The 25,646-nt window shown below is 32.1% G+C and overlaps 1 protein-coding gene across 4 annotated transcripts in view; it reads left to right on the forward strand.

Annotated features, from left to right (window-relative positions):
* LOC139494698 (E3 ubiquitin-protein ligase MIB1-like) overlaps positions 1-25,646 on the forward strand; it is a 69,044-nt gene that overhangs the window by 16,924 nt on the left and 26,474 nt on the right. For all 4 annotated transcript variants that reach the window (XR_011657118.1, XM_071282898.1, XM_071282889.1 and 1 more), the window contains one exon: positions 5,378-5,529. Coding sequence is in view for 3 of the 4 variants with exons in the window: in XM_071282898.1 (XP_071138999.1) it covers positions 5,378-5,529 (152 nt within the window). In the remaining variant the exon portion in view is untranslated. The remainder of the gene's footprint in view (positions 1-5,377; positions 5,530-25,646) is intronic.

A 25,646-nucleotide genomic window follows, 5' to 3' on the forward strand; every position in this document is an offset into this window, starting at 1 on the left:
AATAATCCATTTGCAGAGACCTTTATCAGTAGATTCTTTAATTTTTGTGTTGTAAAATTTTGAATTGAAAATCTATCCTTTTTTGGCTCATCTTTCAGACATTTGACCTTATGCCAACTCTTTGTCTCTGTTGTCAGTCTGCCATCCTGCGTCCCTAAAATTGTCCTTAAAACTCTTCTCTGAAAGTGCTCAATTGATTGAAATCTAAGTTTGTCTGCTTAATCTATAGGATTTCTTTTATCCTAAAATTATTTTGAATATTCCAACAAATTAGCTGTTAATTAAATTGTCATTTGGCAATTTCCCTTGAAATTTCGCCAGTTTAATCCAATCATCTGAGAAAGGTGGTTAATTAAAAAAATAAATATATGATATATTTTTTAACAGATTGTTAAAACATTCTGTCAGTTTGATCTAACTTTATCTTGAAAAACATAATGGCTTTTGCTTATGGCCAGAATTGTTGAGGTAACATTACAAGTCACTTACGTTATTTTGAATTGAACACACAGAGGAAATTTGATGAATTAAATGTGCTTTTCCGATAAGGATCAAAATTTGTTTAAATAGTGCTAAGTTAGTTTCTTTATGGAACTAATATTTGAAGATCGCTACTCATTATTCTAGCGGGCCATCATTTAAGTTAGATTTCATAAAATATATGGGATGCAGTAATAGTTACAACATATTGATTGTCCTTTTTCACATGCTAACCACAAATTTATATTTCCGCAACTTGATACATATAAATGTTTGTTGCTTTGAAAAGTATAAATCGTAAATTGTTGGGTTGCTGCCTCTGAATTGATAATTTTAAGGAAATTTTGCGGTTTTTGGTTATTATCTTGAATATTATTATAGATAGAGATAAACTGTAAACAGTAATAATGTTCAGCAAAGTAAGATTTACAAATAAGTATAGTCACCGAAATGGCCAGTTAACCCCTTTAGGAGTTATTGCCCTTTTTAGTCCATTTTTAACCATTTTTCGTAAATCTTAATTATCTTTTACAAAAATCTTCTCCTCTGAAACAACTGGGACAAATTAATCCAAACTTGGCCACAATCATCATTGGGGTATCTAGTTTAAAAAATGTGTGGCGTGACCCAGCCAACCAACCAAGATGGCCGCCATGGCTAAAAATAGAACATAGGGGTAAAATGCAGTTTTTGGCTTATAACTCAAAAACCAAAGCATTTAGAGGAAATCTGACATTGGGGTAAAATTGTTTATCAGGTCAAGATCTATCTGCCCTGAAATTTTCAGATGAATCAGACAACCCGTTGTTGGGTTGCTGCCTCTGAATTGATAATTTTAAGGAAATTTTGCTGTTTTTGGTTATTATCTTGAATATTATTATAGATAGAGATAAACTGTAAACAGCAATAATGTTCAGCAAAGTAAGATTTACAAATAAGTCAAGTCACCGAAATGGCCAGTTAACCCCTTTAGGAGTTATTGCCCTTTTTAGTCCATTTTTAACCATTTTTCGTAAATCTTAATTATCTTTTACAAAAATCTTCTCCTCTGAAACAACTGGGACAAATTAATCCAAACTTGGCCACAATCATCATTGGGGTATCTAGTTTAAAAAATGTGTGGCGTGACCCAGCCAACCAACCAAGATGGCCGCCATGGCTAAAAATAGAACATAGGGGTAAAATGCAGTTTTTGGCTTATAACTCAAAAACCAAAGCATTTAGAGCAAATCTGACATTGGGGTAAAATTGTTTATCAGGTGAAGATCTATCTGCCCTGAAATTTTCAGATGAATCAGACAACCCGTTGTTGGGTTGCTGCCTCTGAATTGATAATTTTAAGGAAATTTTGCTGTTTTTGGTTATTATCTTGAATATTATTATAGATAGAGATAAACTGTAAACAGCAATAATGTTCAGCAAAGTAAGATTTACAAATAAGTCAACGTCACCGAAATGGTCAGTTAACCCCTTTAGGAGTTATTGCCCTTTTTAGTCCATTTTTAACCATTTTTCGTAAATCTTAGTTATCTTTTACAAAAATCTTCTCCTCTGAAACAACTGGGACAAATTAATCCAAACTTGGCCACAATCATCATTGGGGTATCTAGTTTAAAAAATGTGTGGCGTGACCCGGCCAACCAACCAAGATGGCCGCCATGGCTAAAAATAGAACATAGGGGTAAAATGGGGTTTTTGGCTTATAATTCAAAAACCAAAGCATTTAGAGCAAATCTGACATGGGATAAAATTGTTTATCAGGTCAATATCTATCTGCCCTGAAATTTTCAGATGAATCGAACAACCCGTTGTTGGGTTGCTGCCCCTGAATTGATAATTTTAAGGAAATTTTGCTGTTTTTGGTTATTATCTTGAATATTATCATAGATATAGATAAACTGTAAACAGCAATAATGTTCAGCAAAGTAAGATTTACAAACAAGTCAACTTGACCGAAATGGTCAGTTGACCCCTTTAGGAGTTATTGCCCTTTATAGTCAATTTTTAACCATTTTTGTAAATCTTAGTTATCTTTGACAGAAATCTTCTCCTCTGAAATTACTGGGCCAAATTAATCCAAACTTGGCCACAATCATCTTTGGGGTATATAATTTTAAAAATGTGTCCGGTGACCCGGCCATCAAATCAAGATGGCCGCCACAGCTAAAAATAGAACATAGGGGTAAAATGCAGTTTTTGGCTTATAACTCAAAAACCAAAGCATTTAGAGCAAATCTGACATGGGATAAAATTGTTCAACAGGTATATCTGCCCTGAAATTTTCAGATGAATCAGACAACCCCTGAATAGGTATTTTAAGGAAATTTTGCTGTTTTTGGTTATTATCTTGAATATTATTATAGATAGAGATAAACTGTAAATAGCAATAATGTTCAGCAAAGTAAGATTTACAAATAATTCAACATGACCGAAATGGTCAATTGACCCCCTAAGGAGTTATTGTCCTTTTCTAGTCCATTATTAACAATTTTCATAAAATTTGTAAATTTTTATTAACATTTTCCCCTGAAACTACTGGGCCAAGTTCATTATAGATAGAGATAATTGTAAGCAGCAAGACTGTTTAGTAAAGTAAGATGTACAAACACATCACCATCACCAAAACACAATTTTGTCATGAATCCATCTGCTTCCTTTGTTTAATATTCACATAGACCAAGGTGAGCGACACAGGCTCTTTAGAGCCTCTAGTTGTTTGTTTTAATAACTAGTACAACAAAAAATGTCAAAGATGCTACAAAAACAGACTCCTTAAGATTTGCATTATCATCTTGACCTTGACATTGGGTTTTTTTCTAAGCATTCATAAGAGGTTTATTTTGCTGAGATAGGATTACTTTGGTCATTCTCTTACTTTGATATGTCTGTCTGATTTTATGTCCTTGGTTTGACCTTAAGGGAAGTCAGTGAAGCACTTGTCTTCTTTAGCTATGTCATAAACATCTCCATCCCAAAGTGCTGAATAAGCACATTTTACAGTATGCATGTACCATCTTATTTATTAACTACTGAGTTGTCAGTTTCCCTCTTGTTCATAAGCTCCTCATATATATAAGAAGTTATACAAAATTTCAAGTTTGAGCAATCCTGATGAAGATAAATCCAGAAAAGTGCTTGGACTGCACAAAATTTATTGAGTTGCTTTCATTTCGACAAATGTCCTTTTCCTCTCTGGCATTCTGAGCCTCCAAAAGGTCTTACAAAAAGGATAGAAATAGAGTGAGTGACAAGAGTCTGTTTTAAGAGAAAGGAATAACTAGCCACAATTCTGATATTTAGAAATTACCACAGAAAAAATGCAATCATTGAACATTGTTAAATATTCATTTATAAAAATATGAATTTCATCACAGATTTACAAAAAGAATGATTGAAGAAATTCTTTTAATTCTGGTCCCTTAAATATTTTAATTTCAATCATTCAAGAAGTGCCCCACTCATGGAATCACCTTGTCTGTATGTCTGTCCCTGCATCTGACCATCCCTTCTCCAGTTTGACTGTTTCTCTTTCCTTTCATGCCTCCATAATGTATGTTACATGTTACTTAGCTTTTGTTTTGAGGTTGGTCTGGGACTATAAAATGTAGGGTTGAACCCTGTAAGTGATTCTTATTTTTTAGGCAGTCACTTCCTAATAAGTTGAATTATTACTATACACACTAAGCAATGCAATTCTCATCAATATCTAACAAACAAGTGGGTGAATACATTTCACTCTGCATTGCATGCAACTTCTCTTTTATCCCTTTCAAAGACTTTCAAAGGTGTTCCTACTGTGTTGTTTCTTTTATACATTTGCTTAAAATTGTTTGATGTAAATATCTTTTCTGCAACAGCACTTAAATAGATAAACTTTGCCTGTGCTATAAAAAGTATTACTTCAGGTAAACTGCAATGATGGTTCAATCCCCTTACATAATATTCTATAACTATGTAAAATTTGATTAATTTCCTGTTTCTATATAGAGAACAACATTTACGTTTATTATGCATATAATTAAGCTAATTTGATTATAGTGCTAAATGCCTAAATCATTATACTTCATAACACTATTTCCTATGCATGTTTTCTTTGGCAGAAAATCAAAACAGTTACCTAGTATGTTGTCTTTTGAAATAGATTACCATAACATTGTGTTTCAATCACAAAGAAGATTTTTAGATTACAAAATGCTGTGAAGTTTTGCCCAGATTTTGGGTGAATCCCTTCTTGATTTTCATCGAAAGTGTAGACGGTCACCAACTAGGTTTCACTGGTAAAGAAGTTAGATATCTTTAGTTAACCCATCTTTACAACATCCAGTGGCCCATTTGTTATATGGTTCTATAGAAATTGTACTTCTCACATTTTTCAACCTCCTCCCTGGTCTTTCTAAAGCAGCATGTCTCACCAGCATGGTAAAATGAAATTTTGAAATACCATCATATTTCTATAGATTATAGCATCACATCCATAACACAATCTACAAGAAAACATTGCATATAGCAACACATTACCATGGTGCTTTTAAGTCCCTGGACATAACACTGTGAAAACTTTGCACCCCTTAACTATAGGAATTCTTCGATTTTATCCCCCAATATGGATTTGGACATTGTCAGGTAGCAGGTTGACAATTTTGCCAAGGACATCTGGACAACAACACCAGTTTCATATTCTCATACATGAACATTTTGTCCTAATACGAAATTGATGAATTAATTGTAACACATCAGTCTGTCCATCAATTCCAAACAATTCTTCCCTGTATTTCTGATCATGATTTTACAACATTTATAACATAACTCAAAACACTCACCATTTTACCACCCAATGAAAAATATCCAACTGAATTTATTGTATTTTATATTTGATATTTTATATGATATTTTGAAGGACTCAGAAGGTGATACACCACTCCATGATGCCATCAGTAAAAAGAGAGATGACATGATTCAATTGTTATTAGAACATCATGCTGACCTTACAGTTACAAATAACAATGGTTTTAATGCTCTACACCATGCTGCACTCAGGGGGAATCCCAGGTATGTTTCTAAATATAGAGATCGTTTTGACCTTGCCAGTATAAGGTCATGCTTCCTACTACTATATTAAAATAAAAACAGAACCATGGTAACCTTAACCATCAGAGCAGATAACCACAGCAAAATTGTCATGTTTGTTTTCCATCACAGTTATCAGCTTCAGACATCTTTGAGAGGAAATGCCTGGTTAAAAGTAAAGGCCATGCTGACCTTTATTTACAATGCTTTACCAATATTCTGTTTATATAGAAAATTTCTTACATTGCAACCTAACATTAAGGTCAACTGCACACATCTTTGCAAATTCTAACTATCTACTCCATCCTAGCTACTTGGAAAAAATCTTATTTGTAAACAGCTATTGTCCTTTTGCAATATTTATTTTTCTATCTGGAGGAGACTGTCCTACAACATGTTGCAAATAAAAGAACATCATCTTAATTTTCTGTATCTTGATAAAGTAAATGATAAATTCTATATGTTTTGTACTAATTATGCTTTGCATATGCATGTATTTAATGTCACTATGTTCATGTCACCAAAATGATGAGCGGTACAGTGAGTCATGAGAATTGTATTGAGAGAATACTATAGAATAAAAGTAGCATACCATTACCATGTGGTAGGAAATATTTGCCAAAGTGTCACATTTCAGAAAGACAATTAAGATGGCACAGATGTTATATATTATTAACAACAACAATGATGCAAGCTGAATGCAAGGGAAAAGAAATGATCAGAGACATTTTTGGTTTTTGCCCAGTTGTCAATAATTTGAACTTTTTTTAGATGATTGAATAATTTCATACAGAAATATCTGTAATAATATGACCAGTTTTTCTTTTTCCCCAAAACACATTTATCTAATTTGTGTTTTATAGATTTAGAGGAATTTGATTTAGAAGAATCAAATTTTTACCAAAGTACATTTGTAAATAAACATGCAAAAACAAATTTGGAGTTATCCCCCTTGGTATGTAGGTAAAAACAAAGCACTCTGTCCAAACCATGCACACTATTCTTGGTGATGTTAGAATTGCTGGCTACAGCTGGTTGAAGGGGACCAAATGACCTTATTTGACTGATTTGGCCCAAGTTCAACCAACTACAGTAAAGCTATCTTGTAAATGTCTTTTCCTGAAATAGTAAAAAGTGCAGGTCATGCAGGGGAAAAGTCTCATTGGGGTTCATGCTTCATTTTAATCACTGTACAAGGATATTTGACTTGAGCAAGTTTTGTATTGTAAGGTGGCAACCCTTGGTTTAGCTACATCTGTATGAAAATGATATCGTGAACTATATTATCAAGCTATGTTATGATTTGACTGGGAATGGATTGTAAAAAATGCTTTTTTTTGGCCTTGAATAAACATCATAAACATTTGATAAACAGATTGTCAATTTTTTGTCAGTTTTAAAAACAATTTCAGCTGTAAGAATAAATATGGTTTGTTAATTTAGGGTAAAGCCAGACAAATTAGAATAAAGCATTGATTGTCTAAAGCCATGAAAAAAGCCTGAAAATTTGATTAGATAAGGGATATCAAACATCTGCAGGCTCTGAAATTTAACAGGGGTCAATTGCTCCTGGATTTTAATCTCAATCTATCATGTAATGAATTGACTATATGCTCTAAATATTGGACATTAAGCCGATTTTAAAGAGGGTCTACAGGGGATTTGTTTAAAAATGTAAAATATATGTTTGGCACACACAGTACTTACAAGTTAGTTCAGTCTGTAGTCCCGAGTTAAATTTGATAAGTCCATGTGTAGGGTATAAGCTTTAAATCTACGAAGCAGTTACTTTAGTAAGAACTGAGAAGTAAGCTCTGCTATGTTGACTTTGCATCAGTTGAATGCGTAAAAGAAAGTTGGCACAAATGCCCTGATGATCACAGCAATAGAAAGTATACATTTTATAACAGTGTTGCATTGTCATACATCAGTGGTGTGTATGCCTAAAGATGTACAGCACCAGTGCAGATAAACAGTCTCTAGATCACAGATTATAGTCAGCCCCTTCAAATTAGGAGTACCCCTAACTGATATCTTCAAGTATTATTGTGTCAAAGGTCATCCATGATGCAACCAGTACTATGCTGAGAAAAAGAAGTATTTATCAGATCACGGGTTTGTTTCCTTTGCTATATATATACAAATATATACTTGCCAAGTGTGTCAGTGACTTTCCCACATTTAAAAGCTATCCTTCATTCTAAGACAAGAGTCTCCATGATCCAAGGGGTATAGTAAGAGGTTTATAAAGAATTAGAAGAGATAGTATTTTGTTAGTATTCAGAGCTTTGATCAAGTTACATTGTAGATTTTGAAGTTGTATTGTGGAGAGGTAGCATATATGGAGTGAAGGCCATCCTATGACTGCTCCTTTACTTATAAGGCTAGGCATTACATATATTTTGGCATACTTCATAGACTGTGTGATCCATGTTATTACATTATGAGGCCATCAGTGGGATTATCTATGGGATCATTAGGATAATCCCATTATCATTCTATTGATTTAACAATGATGTGTTGATAGGATAATTATCATCATTTTGATCTTAGATTTATTTTCTGTTTATCCAAAGACATAATAAGAGTCTCTTGATATTTCAAGGTTCAATTACCCCCTAAGTGCCCTGCATGCTGAAACACATGTAGATGCACTGCTACTGTGTGTGTGTAGATGATGATAAAGGGTTAATCAAAAGTAATGAAGGTTATTTAATATTTGTTTTGAGAATTGTACTTAAGTGACAGTTATTTGAAGGTTATTTTAAAATTTATCTCATTCCTATATCAACTCATATAATGAGATGCAAAGATGATCTGGAAGTGATTTTAAAACATTGTGTATTGCACCCCAAACCCCTCATGGCAGAAATATCCATTTATAATAAGATGCCAGATGGGTTTAGTTACAATTCAAATGGCATTCCTTGGCTATTTAAGATAAAGGAAGCCACATGTGTGCTCAGATTCTGATCATCCATATTACTAGGATTCAATATTATCAAATCTATCATCAATTTTAATTGGAATCAAATCAGCATTGAAAATAATTGTGGTGTGAATTTTCATTAAATTATTCTGTGGAAATTTTAAAAAAAATACTGATAAAAAGAGAGATGTGGAAATTTTGGAAAAAATGCAATATTTTTGTGAAAAATCCAGATGTTTTTCTATTATAATTTTTTTTGTATTTTCTTACCGATATGATATATCATGCAGAAAAAACGTGCCTGTATGGTGTCACACTATTTAAGACTGTGCTGCATGAGTAATGGCATTAAATAAATAAACATCCTTTTTATTGGAGACATAAAAATATCTTTATGTTATTTATAAATAAATCTTTGGAGAAAAAAATATTTAAATACTAATTTCATGTCAGTTTGGTTAAAAAAAAAACCAACAAAACACATTTTAAAATGCTCTACAGCAGTCATTTACATTTGACACAAGTCTTTTGGTATCATAATTTTCTACATATCCACCATTGGTAGGCTTAAGGTTTGATACAATACCACATGCTCAGCACAAAATTCCACTTCAACTGAAAAGAAATGTACTATTACAGAAACTAACAAAAAATGACAAGATATATATATATGTGTGTGTGCTGTTAGATTCTTTTCTTTGTTTTAGAAGACTGAGATTTTATGAAATATTAAACATTACATAATTACTTGGAGCCTTGAAATTGCACACTGCAAGCGAACGTTACTTCAGAGTAACTGGAAACAGCTCCAGTAATATTTTAAAAAGAATAATAAACAGTTAATACCAGTGGCAAGTCCAGAATTTTTAATAAAAGGGGGGGATGTTCTCCTGGGAGGCACAACTCCTGTTTCTACACACTTACTGGATTTTATGAACTGGAATTTTAATTTAACAAGGCTAAGGCATGTGCAACTGTAGAAGTACATATTTTATATTATTGATAGTTATGAAGATAAAAAAAAATAATATAAAAGCCATTTCTTACATAAATAATGATGTTTTAGAGATACATTTTGTGAATATCATTCTCTTAAATCTTCTTTCAATTCTCTTATCCAATTTTTTTTTAATTTCTCATTGTTACTGGTATTCTTTCAATTGGTTAAATTGTTCTCTTGATAGATATTGCATTTGACATTTTTGCTTTTATGAATAGCAAGTGTCTTTTACGATTTTGACAAAACCAATCAGTACATGTAATAGAATTTCAGCATGTACCTTCAATAGTATATGTGTAAAACAAACAATTTATCATGTACTGAAGACTGTTATCAATATTCCATGGAACTAAAATAAAATAAAATAAGATAACTTTTATTTCCAATAGATTATCCATAATAGACAAAATCAGAACAAAGATTAGCACATTCAGTATTTATATTTATAATATTTATTGGTGAAATATAATTAAGAACAGCAGTGACACATGAACAAAGAGAAGCAACTCTACACAACAATGTGTCATAAAATGATAAGACATTCCAAGAGAAAATATTTTTATGAGACATTCTTTTTTGAAGAAATTAGATCTCTGTGGCTTTTTTTTTGGTTTTTTTAAATTTTAAATCTAACAATTTAAGAAATATTCTGTATGTATTATTTGTGATTATAGTCAGATGTTAATCATTATAATTATACTTAAAAGTAATCTTAATTATTTATATATCAATCTTCATATTTTTTTTAAAAACATCATTATAAAAAAACAAGAAATTTATTGAATTTGAATTTTGCAACAAGATTTCTCATCCAAACTTCAATAATGATCCTTTGTCTTCCACATAGAATCCAGTTCCTAATACCAGCAAAGTGTAACTTTAGTAAATGGTAAAAAAAATCACTCCAAAGTGTGAAGAATCTTTAAAGCAGTGAGCCTTTTCTATGCGACCACAGTATCGGAGAGGGCATTAAGTTTTACCTTGTCCGCATGTCCCAAAATTGGTTTTAGTTTTCTAACTTTTGTTTGCCTCAACCAAATATAATGAAACTTATACACAATGCATATTACCAAAAAACACAGATCAAGTTTGAATTTTGGTAAAGTCACTTTTACCGTTCTAGAATTATGCCTTTTACAAATGGACAAATTGCTAATTCTTTTCCATTCTCTAACTTAACTTTTCTACAACCAATTGTTATGTACAAATTTGGGATGCATAACTTTTACAGTTCTTGAGAGATGTCCCTTTATAACATTATATGCAAGCAGGGGCATCATATGAGTCCTATGGACACATTACCCATTTATTTATGCTTGAAGTCTAACCCATCTAGACCATCACAACAATCTTGGACTATAACTATTATATATTGGTAAAAAGTCCTAACAGAAATTTAAGTAATAAAAATCTTTAATCTTTTGTTATAATTAGAATGATTTATGTTTTTCAAAAATCAAGTTAAATGAGATTTTATTTCTCCATATGTTTGAGAATGAGGGGAGATAAGAATCTTATGCAGAAAGATCACACAGTTCACTTTATTTATAGATCTCTTATCTACTTGTTTAGACTTTACCATTTACACACATGTGTATGTTAACTGTTCTCCTTAACATTTGCACCAAAGATAAAATAATTGCTCATACTAATGCAGCCATGCATGAAATTATCCTGGTTTCACCCAAGTGTTTTTCGTTTAACTTTTGGGAATACTTGAGCCTGATGTCTTAATGTTTGTTTTTGTTGCTATGGAAACCAGAAAGCAGAAGGATGAACTGTAATCTACTCAGCTTCTATCTATTTTATGTCTGTGAAACTGTTAGCCATTCTGGTTTTATATTTAGTTGAAAAGTTGTGCAACAGATAATAGTTGATAACACAAAATCTATTGATAAAACTTTTCTCTTCAAACTTCATACATTATGCACATTGCATATGGTTTTATCTTAACACTGGAATAAACCAGTGTTTAAATTGATAGCAAAAATACAAAATGCAGAACATTGGATTTTTGTGGAAAATTTTTCTTGGTTTTTAGGTTTTTAAAATAACATTATTTTACATTTTCTACCCTGACAAATTTACAAAATTACAAATTTTACTTTGATATTATGTACATTTGTAGTATATATATCTCCTTTATCCAAACTTCCAAACAACATTAAAAACTGAAGAAAGTTTAAGCATAGTTGTAATAATGGGTATTACATCTATGGTTTAAGGTAAAATAGATGGACAGTTGAGAGATCTGCATTAGGGTATAGTTTATTTGAAAATTCAGGAATTTGAAGAATTAAAACCCAAAAAAACGAAATTATTAGACAATTGTTCTGTGAATTGGTTATCATAAAGTCTAGTTGGTATTTGCTCATAAACATTTAAAGCTTGGTTCATATTGCTAAAATGCAAGTCAGAGATTTAAATTGAAGAGAGCACCCATGGATGATAACAAATTTATCAGTATCAGGTCACAAGATTCATTCATAAAAAGGCATCTGGTACTGATGTAGACTGTTGACCTTTATCTATAATTAAATGCTGTGAGCTGGGCTGTGAGTAGCATGTGTGATTATAAGAGATGATGTCAAACAGCTGTTAGCCTCAGCAGGAGGGGTGAAGATAAACTGGACAGTTCATCATAATCCAGATGATAGATTTCAATGAATATATCTGTCCATCTTACACTGGTATCAAGTATCCATTAGTACTCATTTTGGCAGGAAAGATGAATGTTCTGTGGGTCTGTGTTTGATTTTGTCTGATACAAGTCTTTGGGGGGAATAAATGAAAAGTGAAATTATACCTTAATGCCTAAACCCTTACTAAAAATAATTGTTAAATTTTATTTCTCCATAAATTTGAAAGCTGGCCACAAATGCTTTCTATCGTAGAGCAAATATTTTAGACCAAGTGCTAAGTACAGTAAACTGACATATATATATTTGCATCTTTATCAAAATGTTTATACCATGTTTTTGTAAAACCTTATTTTTCCTTATATTTGCAAGCTGTCAACAATTGTTCTCTATCAAAGAATAAATGAGTTAGACCATGGAAGTATTATATTAACAATGTAATATTTCCATGGTTAGACCAAATACCAAGTATCAGTAAACTGATATAAATATCTTTATACAATTTTATCAAAATGTTTATACCAAAATACCAAAACTGTTGTTGAAAAATTTGCCTTTTCAACATACAAAATCTTAATTTTTTACCATATATATGTATATTCAAAGTTTTATTTTACGTTTAAGATATCTGGTTATAGAAAACTGAAGAATATTCACCACTCTTGAAAGCAAGCCTGAAACCCTTTTAGTATTTGACCTTTCAATTTTATTTATTAACATGCTGTATTAATTAGATTCTTTAGGAAATATACAGGGGAAATGTTCATGGATCAATTCTGTGGGTCAGTGAGTCACATTATTACTATAATGTGTGCATTTTTTATTGGGAAACTTGTAAAGAAAATAACTAGCCAAAATAAGAATTCAATATTTAATAGTTATTGTGAGGTAAACTTGTGACAATTTTGAGACCTCTGTACACTTTTTTCAGAAAAAAAAGGATAAAAGACCTGTTTTCAACAATAGCATCTAAGTCAAATCTTAAATTAAATGTCTGGAAAACATTTCAGGGGGAGAAGTGTGATATGAATTTCTGTCATCAAAACACATGTTTCTGGATTCCCTGTGTAAGCCATTCTCTAGACCAAAGATTTTGAAAGCATTGTTTTGTCCATTCAAAAATCTACAATATTTTACCTTATTATTACTCTTATATTTGATGTGTTTCCCTCAGTTTAAGTTTGTAACCTGAATCCATTTATGAATTTCAAACAGCAGTATACTACTGTTGCTTTAATTTACATTATAGATACAAATATAGATTTTGAAAAATACCAAACCAAGTGAAAACAGACATTAATCTTCTTCGCTTGGTTATGGATGGAGAGTTGTCTTGCATCTTATTTTTAGAATATTTGGAATAGTAATCTAGTAAAAAATGTTTATATTTTATGGTTACCTTGTTGAAATAATGAAACAATCATTTTTTGGAGGAAGCACATACACAATTTGGTATTAAGCAATCATGAAAGGCTACTGTGTAACTAAAGTAGCTCCACTGACTAATGAATAAGCACAGTGATGTAACTTTGTCCATATGGTATATTTCAGAAGACTGGCTTATCTCAAGTTGTGTATATTAGCAAATTTTGCAAACTAATTTCAAATGAGCCATGTAGTAAGAAATCATTTTTGATTGATTTTAATATTGAAGATACAGGCTATCATGGCTGTATCATCTCACCTTATTATGTAGTTTTAACAGTTATATGTATGCTTGTATCTCCAATCATCTTGAAATTTTTACTAGTTGATCAGTTTGAAAAAATTAACTTGAACAGCAAATTTCAAAAATTCTTTTTTAGCTCACCTGGCCCAAAGGGCCAAGTGAGCTTTTCCCATCACTTGGCGTCCGGCGTCCGGCGTCGTCGTCCGTCGTCGTTAGCTTTTACAAAAATCTTCTCCTCTGAAACTACTGGGCCAAATTAAATTAAAATTGGCCACAATCATCATTGGGGTATCTAGTTTAAAAAATGTGTGGCGTGACCCGGTCAACCAACCAAGATGGCCGCCACGGCTAAAAATAGAACATAGGGGTAAAATGCAGTTTTTGGCTTATAACTCAAAAACCAAAGCATTTAAAGCAAATCTGACATGGGGTATAATTGTTTATCAGGTCAAGATCTATCTGCCCTGAAATTTTCAGATGAATCGAACAACCCGTTGTTGGGTTGCTGCCCCTGAATTGGTAATTTTAAGGAAATTTTGCTGTTTTTGGTTATTATTTTGAATATTATTATAGATAGAGATAAACTGTAAACAGCAATAATGTTCAGCAAAGTAAGATTTACAAATAAGTCAACATGACCGAAATGGTCAGTTGACCCCTTTAGGAGTTATTGCCCTTTATAGTCAATTTTTAACAATTTTTCGTAAATCTTAGTTATCTTTTACAAAAATCTTCTCTGAAACTACTGGGACAAATTAATCCAAACTTGGCAACAATCATCTTTGGGGTATCTAGTTTTAAAAATGTGTGGCGTGACCCGTTCAACCAACCAAGATGGCCATGGGCTAAAAATAGAACATAGGGGTAAAATGCAGTTTTTGGCTTATAACTCAAAAACCAAAGCATTTAGAGCAAATCTGACATGGGGTTAAATTGTTTAGCAGATCAATATCTATCTGCTCTACAATTTTCAGATGAATCTGACAACCCGTTGTTGGGTTGCTGCCCGTGAATAGGTAATTTTGCTGTTTTTGGTTATTATCTTGAATATAATATTATAGATAAAGATAAACTGTAAACAGCAATAATGTTCAGCAAAGTAAGATTTACAAATAAGTCAACATGACCGAAATGGTCAATTGACCCCCTAAGGAGTTATTTTCCTTTATAGTCAATTTTTAACAATTTTCATAAAATTTGTAAATTTTTATTAACATTTCCACTGATATTACTGGGCCAATTCATTATAGATAGAGATAATTGTAAGCAGCAAGACTGTTTAGTAAAGTAAGATTTACAAACACATCACCATCATCAAAACACAATTTTGTCATGATTCCATCTGCTTCCTTTGTTTAATATTCACATATACCAAGGTGAGCGACACAGGCTCTTTAGAGCCTCTAGTTTTTTGTCGAGCCTGCAACTTTTGTTGCAGAAAGCTCGACATAGGGATAGTGATCCGGCGGCGGCGGCGGCTACGGCGGCGGCGTTAGCTAACTTCTTAAAAGCTTTATATTTTAGAAGGTGGAAGACCTGGATGCTTCATACTTTGTATAGAGATGCCTCATGTTACGAAGTTTCTGTCAGTCACATGTCCAATGTCCTTGACCTCATTTTCATGGTTCAGTGACCACTTGAAAAAAAAGTTCAGATTTTTTGTAATGTTGAATTCTCTCTTATTATAAGTAATAGGATAACTATATTTGATATGTGCGTACCTTGCAAGGTCCTCATGTCTGTCAGACAGTTTTCACTTGACCTCGACCTCATTTCATGGATCAGTGAACAAGGTTAAGTTTTGGTGGTCAAGTCCATATCTCAGATACTATAAGCAATAGGGCTAGTATATTCGGTGTATGGAAGGACTGTAAGGTGTACATGTCCAACTGGCAGGTGTCATCTGACCTTGACCTCATTTTCATGGTTCAGTGGTTAAAGTTAAATTTTTGTGTTTTGGTCTGTTTTTTTCATACGATATGCAATAGGTCTACTATATTTGTTGTATGGAATGATTGTAAGGTGTACATGTCTAGCGGGCAGATGTCATGTGACCTTGACCTCATTTTCATGGTTCAGTGGTTATAGTTAAATTTTTGTGTTTTGGTCTGTTTTTTTCATACTATATGCAATAGGTCTACTATATTTGTTGTATGGAATGATTGTTAAGTGTACATGTCTAGCAGGCAGATGTCATGTGACCTTGACCTCATTTTCATGGTTCAGTGGTCAAAGTTAAGTTTTTGAGTTTTGGTCTTTTTATCTAATACTATATGCCATAGGTCAACTATATTTGGAGTATGGAAATATTTTATGATCTTTATGTCAGTAGCGCAGGTTTCTTTTGACCATGACCTCATTTTCACGGTTCATTGCACAGTGTTAAGTTTTTGTGTTTTGGTCTATTTTTCTTAAAATATAAGTAATAGGTCAACTATATATGTTGTATAGAAGCATTGTTAGCTGTACATGTCTGCCTGGCATGGTTAATCTGACCTTGACCTCATTTTCATGGTTCATTGGTCTTTGTTTAGTTATCTTGGTTAATGTTAAGTTTATGAGACAGTTGTAATAAAGCTTTATACTTAGGACTATCAACATAACATCAATGATTAGTATAGAAGGCGAGACATTTCAGCATGTGCACTCTTGTTTGTATTATGAGTATAATCTTCACTTGCAAACACCGGTCATAATTCAAATTATTTTGGCAAGTACGATAATAATAAAGACATTTTTTATATACCCTGCTTTCATGAAGCCTAAATTCCCTTATGAGTATTATGTGGTTTAAGTTGGAGTTTTAACACTCGTTTTAGTGATGACTTCATATGATAAAGAATTCTGATGATAATTGCAAATGGGAGGGGATGTTTACCAGAGAGTCTCTTTTAAATGTGTCACCTCTTTTAAAAGAGGCACTGGTTAAATTAAACATGAAATAAGAAATATGTTCTTTAGCTAACGATCCTATGGAGATTTGTTATCAGATTTATTTATGAATGACTCCCACCAGTTTACCATAGGGCTGTCAATATGTTGTTGTTTAAAATCTTTAGAGGACTCATTAATGACTTGTATTCAAGCCATTATAACCTTGTTATGTATTTAGACTTTTGAGCAATAATAATAAGGAAGTAAGAATATACAACATACATGAAAGATTGTTTCCTTGCTAAAGCTTGAGAACTGTTTAACCAATCCTTTTAAATTTGACTTTTGTTGTCTGTGTTTCTGAAATTGTCAAAATCTGTAGATGAATTGAAGATTTTCTCTTTTTGTACTCCAGGATTTATTCTCTTTGGTTGACTCAAAAGTCACGCCTAAGTGTCATTTCTGTGCAAAATTTTAAAACTTTTTAAAAACCACTTCTTTCAAATAAAAATTAATGATGATGAAAAAAGATTGCTACTTTTCTTGTGAAAGATCCATGGTTCTCTCCTACTATGCCACTTTCTACAAACAATAAAAACTGGTTGCCACAATGTAGACTACAGAACTGTTGCATTAAATACTAACAATCAATTTTATCAATCTGTTGACAAAATGGAGTACAAGTTTGATTTTTACAATTTCAACTTCTATTGACCAGAAATTTTGCTCTTGATTCCTGTAGTAAATTTCTCTTGTCCACATATTTTTTGCTTGACCTAAGGTTTTCAGTGTTGGAGAATAATAAATTTGTGTTTATTGGCAGCAGTTATTCTATAGTTTTAAGTTCATGAATGTAATATGAAGCAAATTCTTATTTTGAAATCTCAGTATGTTTCTATTTTAAAACCACTTTTGCAGCTGAAGAATTCTTTGTATTGGGATCTTCTTTACTCCAAGGTGAATCAATAATTACTGAACTTGAATGACCTAGTTTCTCAAATCTAGTTCAGATAAAAACTAATATCAATGTTTTCTGCATGTTAAATTTGTTGCATATCTTTATCAGCTTTCAGTGAATATTGTTTTTATGCAATTGGGTTACGATTTTATTGTGGTATGAAGCAGCCCTTTCTACACATCATTTGTGAATGTATAAGGACTTTATAATGTGTTCCATACTTTTGCAGCCCTCTTTTTACATACTTGTCTGTTAATTGGTATTTAATGGCCATGACATCTGCTTTACTTCCTTGGCATCATCAGTAGACAAATACTAAAAGCTTGCTAATTTACACAGAGATTATTTCAAATTAATTAATGGGTAATTGCCAAAAAATCTAAATGAAAAGTCACTGATTTCATTATTTTTGCTTTAAAATCTTTATTGACAGGTAACTGATTCTTCCACTGTGTGAGTCACTTAACAATGAGTAAAATATGACCACCCTCCTTTAAAATCTTTATTGACAGGTAACTGATTCTTCCACTGTGTGAGTCACTTAACAATGAGTAAAATATCACCACCCTCCTTTAAAATCTTTATTGACAGGTAACTGATTCTTCCACTGTGTGAGTCACTTAACAATGAGTAAAATATCACCACCCTCCTTTAAAATCTTTATTGACAGGTAACTGATTCTTCCACTGTGTGAGTCACTTAACAATGAGTAAAATATGACCACCCTCCTTGAAAATCTTTATTGACAGGTAACTGATTCTTCCACTGTGTGAGTCACTTAACAATGAGTAAAATATCACCACCCTCCTTTAAAATCTTTATTGACAGGTAACTGACTCTTCCACTGTGTGAGTCACTTAACAATGAGTAAAATATCACCACCCTCCTTTAAAATCTTTATTGACAGGTAACTGATTCTTCCACTGTGTGAGTCACTTAACAATGAGTAAAATATGACCACCCTCCTTTAAAATCTTTATTGACAGGTAACTGATTCTTCCACTGTGTGAGTCACTTAACAATGAGTAAAATATCACCACCCTCCTTTAAAATCTTTATTGACAGGTAACTGATTCTTCCACTGTGTGAGTCACTTAACAATGAGTAAAATATCACCACCCTCCTTTAAAATCTTTATTGACAGGTAACTGATTCTTCCACTGTGTGAGTCACTTAACAATGAGTAAAATATCACCACCCTCCTTTAAAATCTTTATTGACAGGTAACTGATTCTTCCACTGTGTGAGTCACTTAACAATGAGTAAAATATCACCACCCTCCTTTAAAATCTTTATTGACAGGTAACTGATTCTTCCACTGTGTGAGTCACTTAACAATGAGTAAAATATGACCACGCTCTTTTGAAATAGGTTAAATTTGACATGATTTTTCGACTCCCTATTTCTATATCTTTCATTTGCCCTTTTGTGTCCCCAGAACAAAATGTTCCTGTGAACATAGACATATCAAGTGTCAGTCTGTCCTCCCTCCTTCTGACTGCTAGTGTATCCATCTATCTGGTCTTGTCAGTCCTATTTTTATGAAATTCATGTAAAAGATAAATGTCATCAATGACATGGACAATTTCAAAAATCTGTGCCCAACAACACTTTTAAATGAGTTATGCCCCTTGGAAATAGAAATTACCTGTTTGTGAAATATTGCATTGTAAGGGATCTCAAGTCTACAGTTCTTGTAGGTTTGTTATGAAATTTATATGAAAGGTTTGTCAGTTTGAAAATTAGTTATGTCCCTTTGACATGTAAAGTCAATAGAAAATTTCATTTTAACTACTCTCAAGTGTACCATTCTTTTTCTGATATTTTATATCATTGGTAAATATCAGTGATGTTTTGTAAAAGTTCAATCACAGTGTTGATCAACTATTAACTTATGCAAATATTTCTTGTTGAATTTTTATAAAATTTATATCAAAGGCTTAAATCAGTAAGGTCTTGGAACAGTGCAAACCAACTTATTTTACAGCAGTTATGCCCTATAAAATTTTGATATTAAAAACAATATTGTTATTGATCTGTTGCCTATATTTCTTGTTATACAATTTTTTGTCCATAGATGGATAAAATATGTGTCATGTTGGAACATTGGAACTCTGTTCTTTCATATTGTACGGTCTGTTCCCTAAAAAAATTATCTTTCTCTCTTACCATTTTTAAATGCAACCTTTCTACCATATGGGGAGGTAAATAGGGAGCGTTGAAGACATGTACCCTACTGAGCCCAAACATTTGAAAGGTAGCATTTGAGATTGATTGTTGTCTGCTTATCATCCATTGGCAAATATTTCAGGAATGTTCAGGACAAGAACAAATTAGCAATAAATACAATAGGTAGGTCCTTAAATAGTGGCCATTTGGTTTGAAGTTCGATAAAATTTAGACTCGAAATGAAAAATGATGGTACATTGGAAAAGGACAGAAATTATGCCTTGCAATGGGCTTCCTACAGATTCCCAAATGAATTGTTGCAAGGCAAGGGTTCTTCGGTGCAGAGAACATGATTGTCCCTTTACAAGAGGGATAAGATTTAATGTCCCAATTGAATTCTGACCAGATGTAGCTGCATACTTATACACCCTGAACAACCAAAGGAACACCCCTCTTTTAGGAGGATTTTACTGCCGGTTGAAGATGATACAAGTGATCATATTTCTATCCCAAGCCACCCTTGGGGGAAAAGAGGGAGAAGTTTTCTATCCCAAGCCACCCTGGGGGAAAATAGGGAGAAGTCTGTACAGACATCTAACAAATATCAACACATTGTCCCGATATTAAGTCTCGAGACAGGTTTTTGTATACATATTGATTAGGGACTAAAGTTTCACTGAAAGGGTCATAATGCTATAAAACTTTAAAAACAAAAAGTAAATATTCTCCACATTACATAACTCGAATAATTCAAGCCCTTTCCGTGTCCGATTTTCTCCCACACTAGGGCTTGAACTCCTTATTATCATTGGCCGCGTCGCCTGCTCTCTGTGAGAGAGAGCCAATCAGCGGCGATCAGGATATGAGTCTGCGCAACTCTCTTGAAATTGTCTTACCAAACACGTGTGTTCAATTAACACAAATCCGATAATAATTAATTAACAGCAATTAACATCAGTTTACATCATTTATCATCAATTAACATCCGGAACTCCTCCTTCTTTAGCTGTCAATTTAAATCAAAATTCCCATATTGCAAAGCGGTATGAAATTCCTGGTTGACGGTCTTGATCGAGGAAGACGTTCAGGCGTTAATGTAGCCTTCGTAAATCAGCGGAATATAACGACTGAATTATTCAGGTTACACATTACATTGAAATAAGGTTTATTTCCTGTTGTGTAGAAGCCCTAAACCATTTCTCTTTTCTAGATATGTTTACCCTTAAAAATTTACAGTTGCATTTTTATTCTTTAGACAACTTCTCTCATTCATACTTTTTTTCTCTTTTTAAACGATTATCAAATTGCAAAGGTTGTGCATTCCATCTTATGCATGTGCCCAATATTGTGTAAATGTTATTTATAAGGATATTTTCCAGAAAATAATGGAAATATTTGTTGGATATCTTTGCCCATTACAATAGTTATCAAAATATCTGTTCTGAAGCAAAAATTATTCCACTCAAATCTGGTTGTAATGTGATTTGTTGAAGTTTGTTTTACCCTGAGTTTCATACTGACTTAGAGATAACAAACATCAATGAGACAATAAAAAGGTACCACATCATTCTGCATCATTCTGTAAAGTTTGAATTGTAGCCATTGTAAGATATGACCAATAGGTACCACATCATTCTGTAAAGTTTGAATTGTAGCCATTGTAACATATGACCAATAGGTACCACATCATTCTGTAAAGTTTGAATTGTAGCCATTGTAACATATGACCAATAGGTACCACATCATTCTGTAAAGTTTGAATTGTAGCCATTGTAAGATATGACCAATAGGTACCACATCATTCTGTAAAGTTTGAATTGTAGCCATTGTAAGATATGACCAATAGGTACCACATCATTCTGTAAAGTTTGAATTGTAGCCATTGTAACATATGACCAATAGTGCTTTTTATTCTGGTTTAAAGGTTGTTAGTTTATCTATGATTTGTGTCTAACCCCATTTATGTGTATTGTAAACAAGAAATTCTTTCTTTCTATATCTTAATAAATATATCTGCAAAATGTCTGTGTTATACCAAATATGTCCTAATGAAGTAAAAAATATCAACTGTCTGATAAGCACACCTTTCTGGTTCAAATCTCTTTTCAGAAAGTAACTATCTTAATGGTCATATTTGTTCTGCAATAGGCAGATAAAGAGCAAACTCTGTAACTCAGTTCTTTTGTTTATTGTTTGTGAGTGTTTGTGCATCATACCTGCCAACTTTTCCATGGGGGATTTAAAGCTCAAGAGGAACTTAAGCTCCTCTTTTTTTTGGCATAAGTGTTTTTAAACTGCATGTACTTCTACATGTATGTATTGTTTGAATGAGTATAATGAGTGTGTATGTGCTGTCCTTTTGACTCATCTGAATGTCTGGTTTGAGGTGTTCAGATTAAGAAATAAAGATTTTCAAAACTCAGGACAACACCTCTCATGGGGATATCCCCCATAAATCAGGATATTTGACAAGTCTGGTGTATGCCTTTCCAGACATCTTGTGCACATTAACACATGTGTATTTCTTGCAGTGTTTAATGCAAGCGAGACATTTATGTAATTTTAAAACAAATGATGAAATATAGTCTGACTAATGCCCTGGTATTTTATACTCAGAGTAGTCTTTACCCTGATGACAACAATTTTACTGTATCATATTTTATAATGAAAGTTTTTTTCTGATTCTGAAATTTGATATCCTAGATGTTATTTGCAAAAGCCTGGATGTATTTAAAATATTTCTTTGTAGAACATTTATATAATCAAGAGCTTATACTTTTAAACTGTATGAATCCTTATTGGTTATTTAAGAAATCCAAAAGCAAAATTTTCGAAATAAAAATACCAGTATTAACATAAATTATTAATTTTGAAAATGAATCTTAAACAAAGTGTTAAATAAAAGAGCCTTTGATGTTAAATTAGAATTGTTTTAAGTGTTAAATCCAGGTAGTAAGAGCAATAAAACACACATACACAAAAAAAGTTTAAGTGGAAAGATAATTATAAACATATGGAATACATGCCTCTCTGTGGGAATAGTTTTAGAAATGGAGAAAGTAAATGTGATAAACTAATATTAATGAGAGTTTGGTTTAGCAGCACATGACATACTTTCAAATTGGCGGGGTTTACTGTATTTGTCTGAGTTCCTGAAGTAATTACTTTTGACTCATGCATTAAAAATTTTCCCAAGATTCCACAGTAGCTATAGGAACTAAATTTAGACTGTTGAAATTCTATCCATCATTACAGCTGTCTGATAGACTCAAGTATGATAAGCTACTGGAACATTTACACAGATAGATAATGTGGCTACTGTAAAATTGTTTTACCAAGATTGAGTAATAGATTAATAAAAGAATTCACAATGTCAGTCAGTTTCTAGAAAGAATCCCCAGAAATTGGAAAATATCATCAATAAGAAAATAAAGGCTTTTGGTGAGAGTTAATATTCTTGACTCACAGACAAATTGAAAATATATAAATTTCATTCATAAAAATTATTAATGTATGTAAAATATATTTAAATTCCTAAGATAAAAGAAAGAAATTTATAGATTAAAAAAACATCTGTAAAGGAAATACTGAGTGCTAAAGATTTAAAGGGCAATATGTTAATTTGCATGTCTGGCGTGGGGTTGTAAAATAGCTGTCAGGCCTATCATATTACTGTCTGAAGTTACATGTGGTCTTAATCAAGGCAGGAACCATGCCTTGCATTCACAACCTTATAACAACTATATCGTGGCATTTATACTTATGTAGGTCAAATAATATGAACATGGCTGAAATTTATGACTTTTGAAATGTATTTTAATCAAAAGTTGCATGCTATTAATTTAAATCTATTAAATCACTAAAAGATACTAATTGTGAATTCTGAAGCTGTAGATAAACTAAGCATGTAGTAGAGAAAAAAAGTTGAGGACTTATTTGCCTTATTTGCAATCAAGTTAAAAAAAACTCAAAATATAAAAGTAAAAAAAGGGAGTGAACAAATGGTAATGAGATAATACAATATTTTGAGAAGGTTTCTACAATCACGCACTAACTAACATATTAGAACTACTACTTGTAAACTTTTTGGAAGAGTTTGTAGAAATAACATAACATGAAAACAAGATACATGCAGAAAGAAATACACATAGAAATAAATGAAAAAAAGATAATTGCAGATAAAATACAGTCACATGCCAAAATATGTGTAACAGAAATATAAGTGTGAACTGAAAATTTGCCAGAAAGTTATTGGAATGCACTTACCTTGTTTGTATGTATAGTACAAACCAAGGAACTTAGCAAACAAAACAAAAAGAAGAAAAAGTTAAAATTTAAAATTCCTGCAAATTACTCCATAAAAAATGCAAGTAGGAAACAAAATGTCCATGTTGTAAATCCATGAACAAAATACATACTTCTTTACATTCCATAAAGGTTTAGGTTACATATGGGATAATAAAGAAGTATGGATCCTGAACACACACTGTCCGGCCATCAGTGGACGCCATTCTAATGCTAGCCGACACTTCTTGCACTTGGTCCTGTAAAGAGAACTTTACCAATTTGAGGTGTGTTGATGGCTTGAAGCTGAATTCTTTTTGACCAATCAAATTTTGGTAGCTTCTGTTCCTCCTCTGAAGTTGCAGTGAGATGTTCCTGTGTAGCATCTTACTTATATCTTACCACTGGTGGGCTATCCCATTTGCATAACCTCCAGGGTGTAAAGATTAAAGAAGTTTGTTAAGAAATTTGTCTATGGGGGGCCTGTTGGAGAACATCACTCACAGTTTGATTTGAAAGTTTGAAAAGATACGGCTTCCTCAATTTACATTTTAGCTACTGTGTGTTAAGAACATCTGGGCATCACTAAATATGGCAAACTCTATGGGGATAAGGATGGGGTTCAACAAATCCTCAATATACTGATGGGGTGTCTTTAATTTAATATCTATCATATTTTATCTAATATTATATACAGTGAACATCTTTGATGATAAAAATGTTTTAAAGATATCTCAGTTGCTGATTGGAAAGATATGTGTAGAATTAATGAAGCTACTTTTATCAAAATAACTTCCTATGTAGTTTTAACTATTTTTTTAATCTTGATTTTTTGGGGAAATTATTTTTTGTACTAATTTATAAAGTACAGATTGATAAATAAATTTTAAAAATGTTAAATATTCTTTTGCAAATATAAATATATATATTTATTTATTCTATATTACATTTGAATGTCAGCAGGAAACTGATAGATTCAAGATTTCAAAAACTTATATAAAAAAAAAAATGAAAATGTAAAATTTCAATAACAGCAGCTTTATTAGTTCATATTTAAAGATTAAATAATCTAAAATTACCTAATTATCAAAGTGTAAAGAAGTACCTCATCACCCCAACAAGGTTTCAATGTAAAAAATCTGAAAACAGAACATTAATTGTTCAATTAAAGCTGAACAGTAATTACTTTAGCAGTGTATGTAAGAGAAATATATAAATTTAACATCAGACTTTGGTTTAATGCCAACATGTAAAAAACCTACTTCTGGTTATCTGTTTCTCGGCAATCATTTTTTTCTATGTATTTTTGTTTATTGCTGATATGAAACCTTTCCACAAAAATGTAATTTTCCACAAAAAAAAAAAATTGTTACCAAATTTTGTGTGTCTTTTTGTCCTACATGTTTAAAAAATAAAATGATCACAATTTAAATATTGAATATTCCTGTGACTTTTTTGTCAATGAATTTTTTATCTTGTTACTTTTTTGTCAGTGACTTTTTTTGGTATTCTGACTTCGTGTCTATTAATTTATTTGGTGACTTTAAGTTCAACTTTTGTATGGAAAATCAAGTATT

This window comes from Mytilus edulis, chromosome 1 (genome assembly GCF_963676685.1).
Source record: "Mytilus edulis chromosome 1, xbMytEdul2.2, whole genome shotgun sequence".
NCBI classification, from domain to species: Eukaryota; Metazoa; Mollusca; class Bivalvia; order Mytilida; family Mytilidae; genus Mytilus; species Mytilus edulis.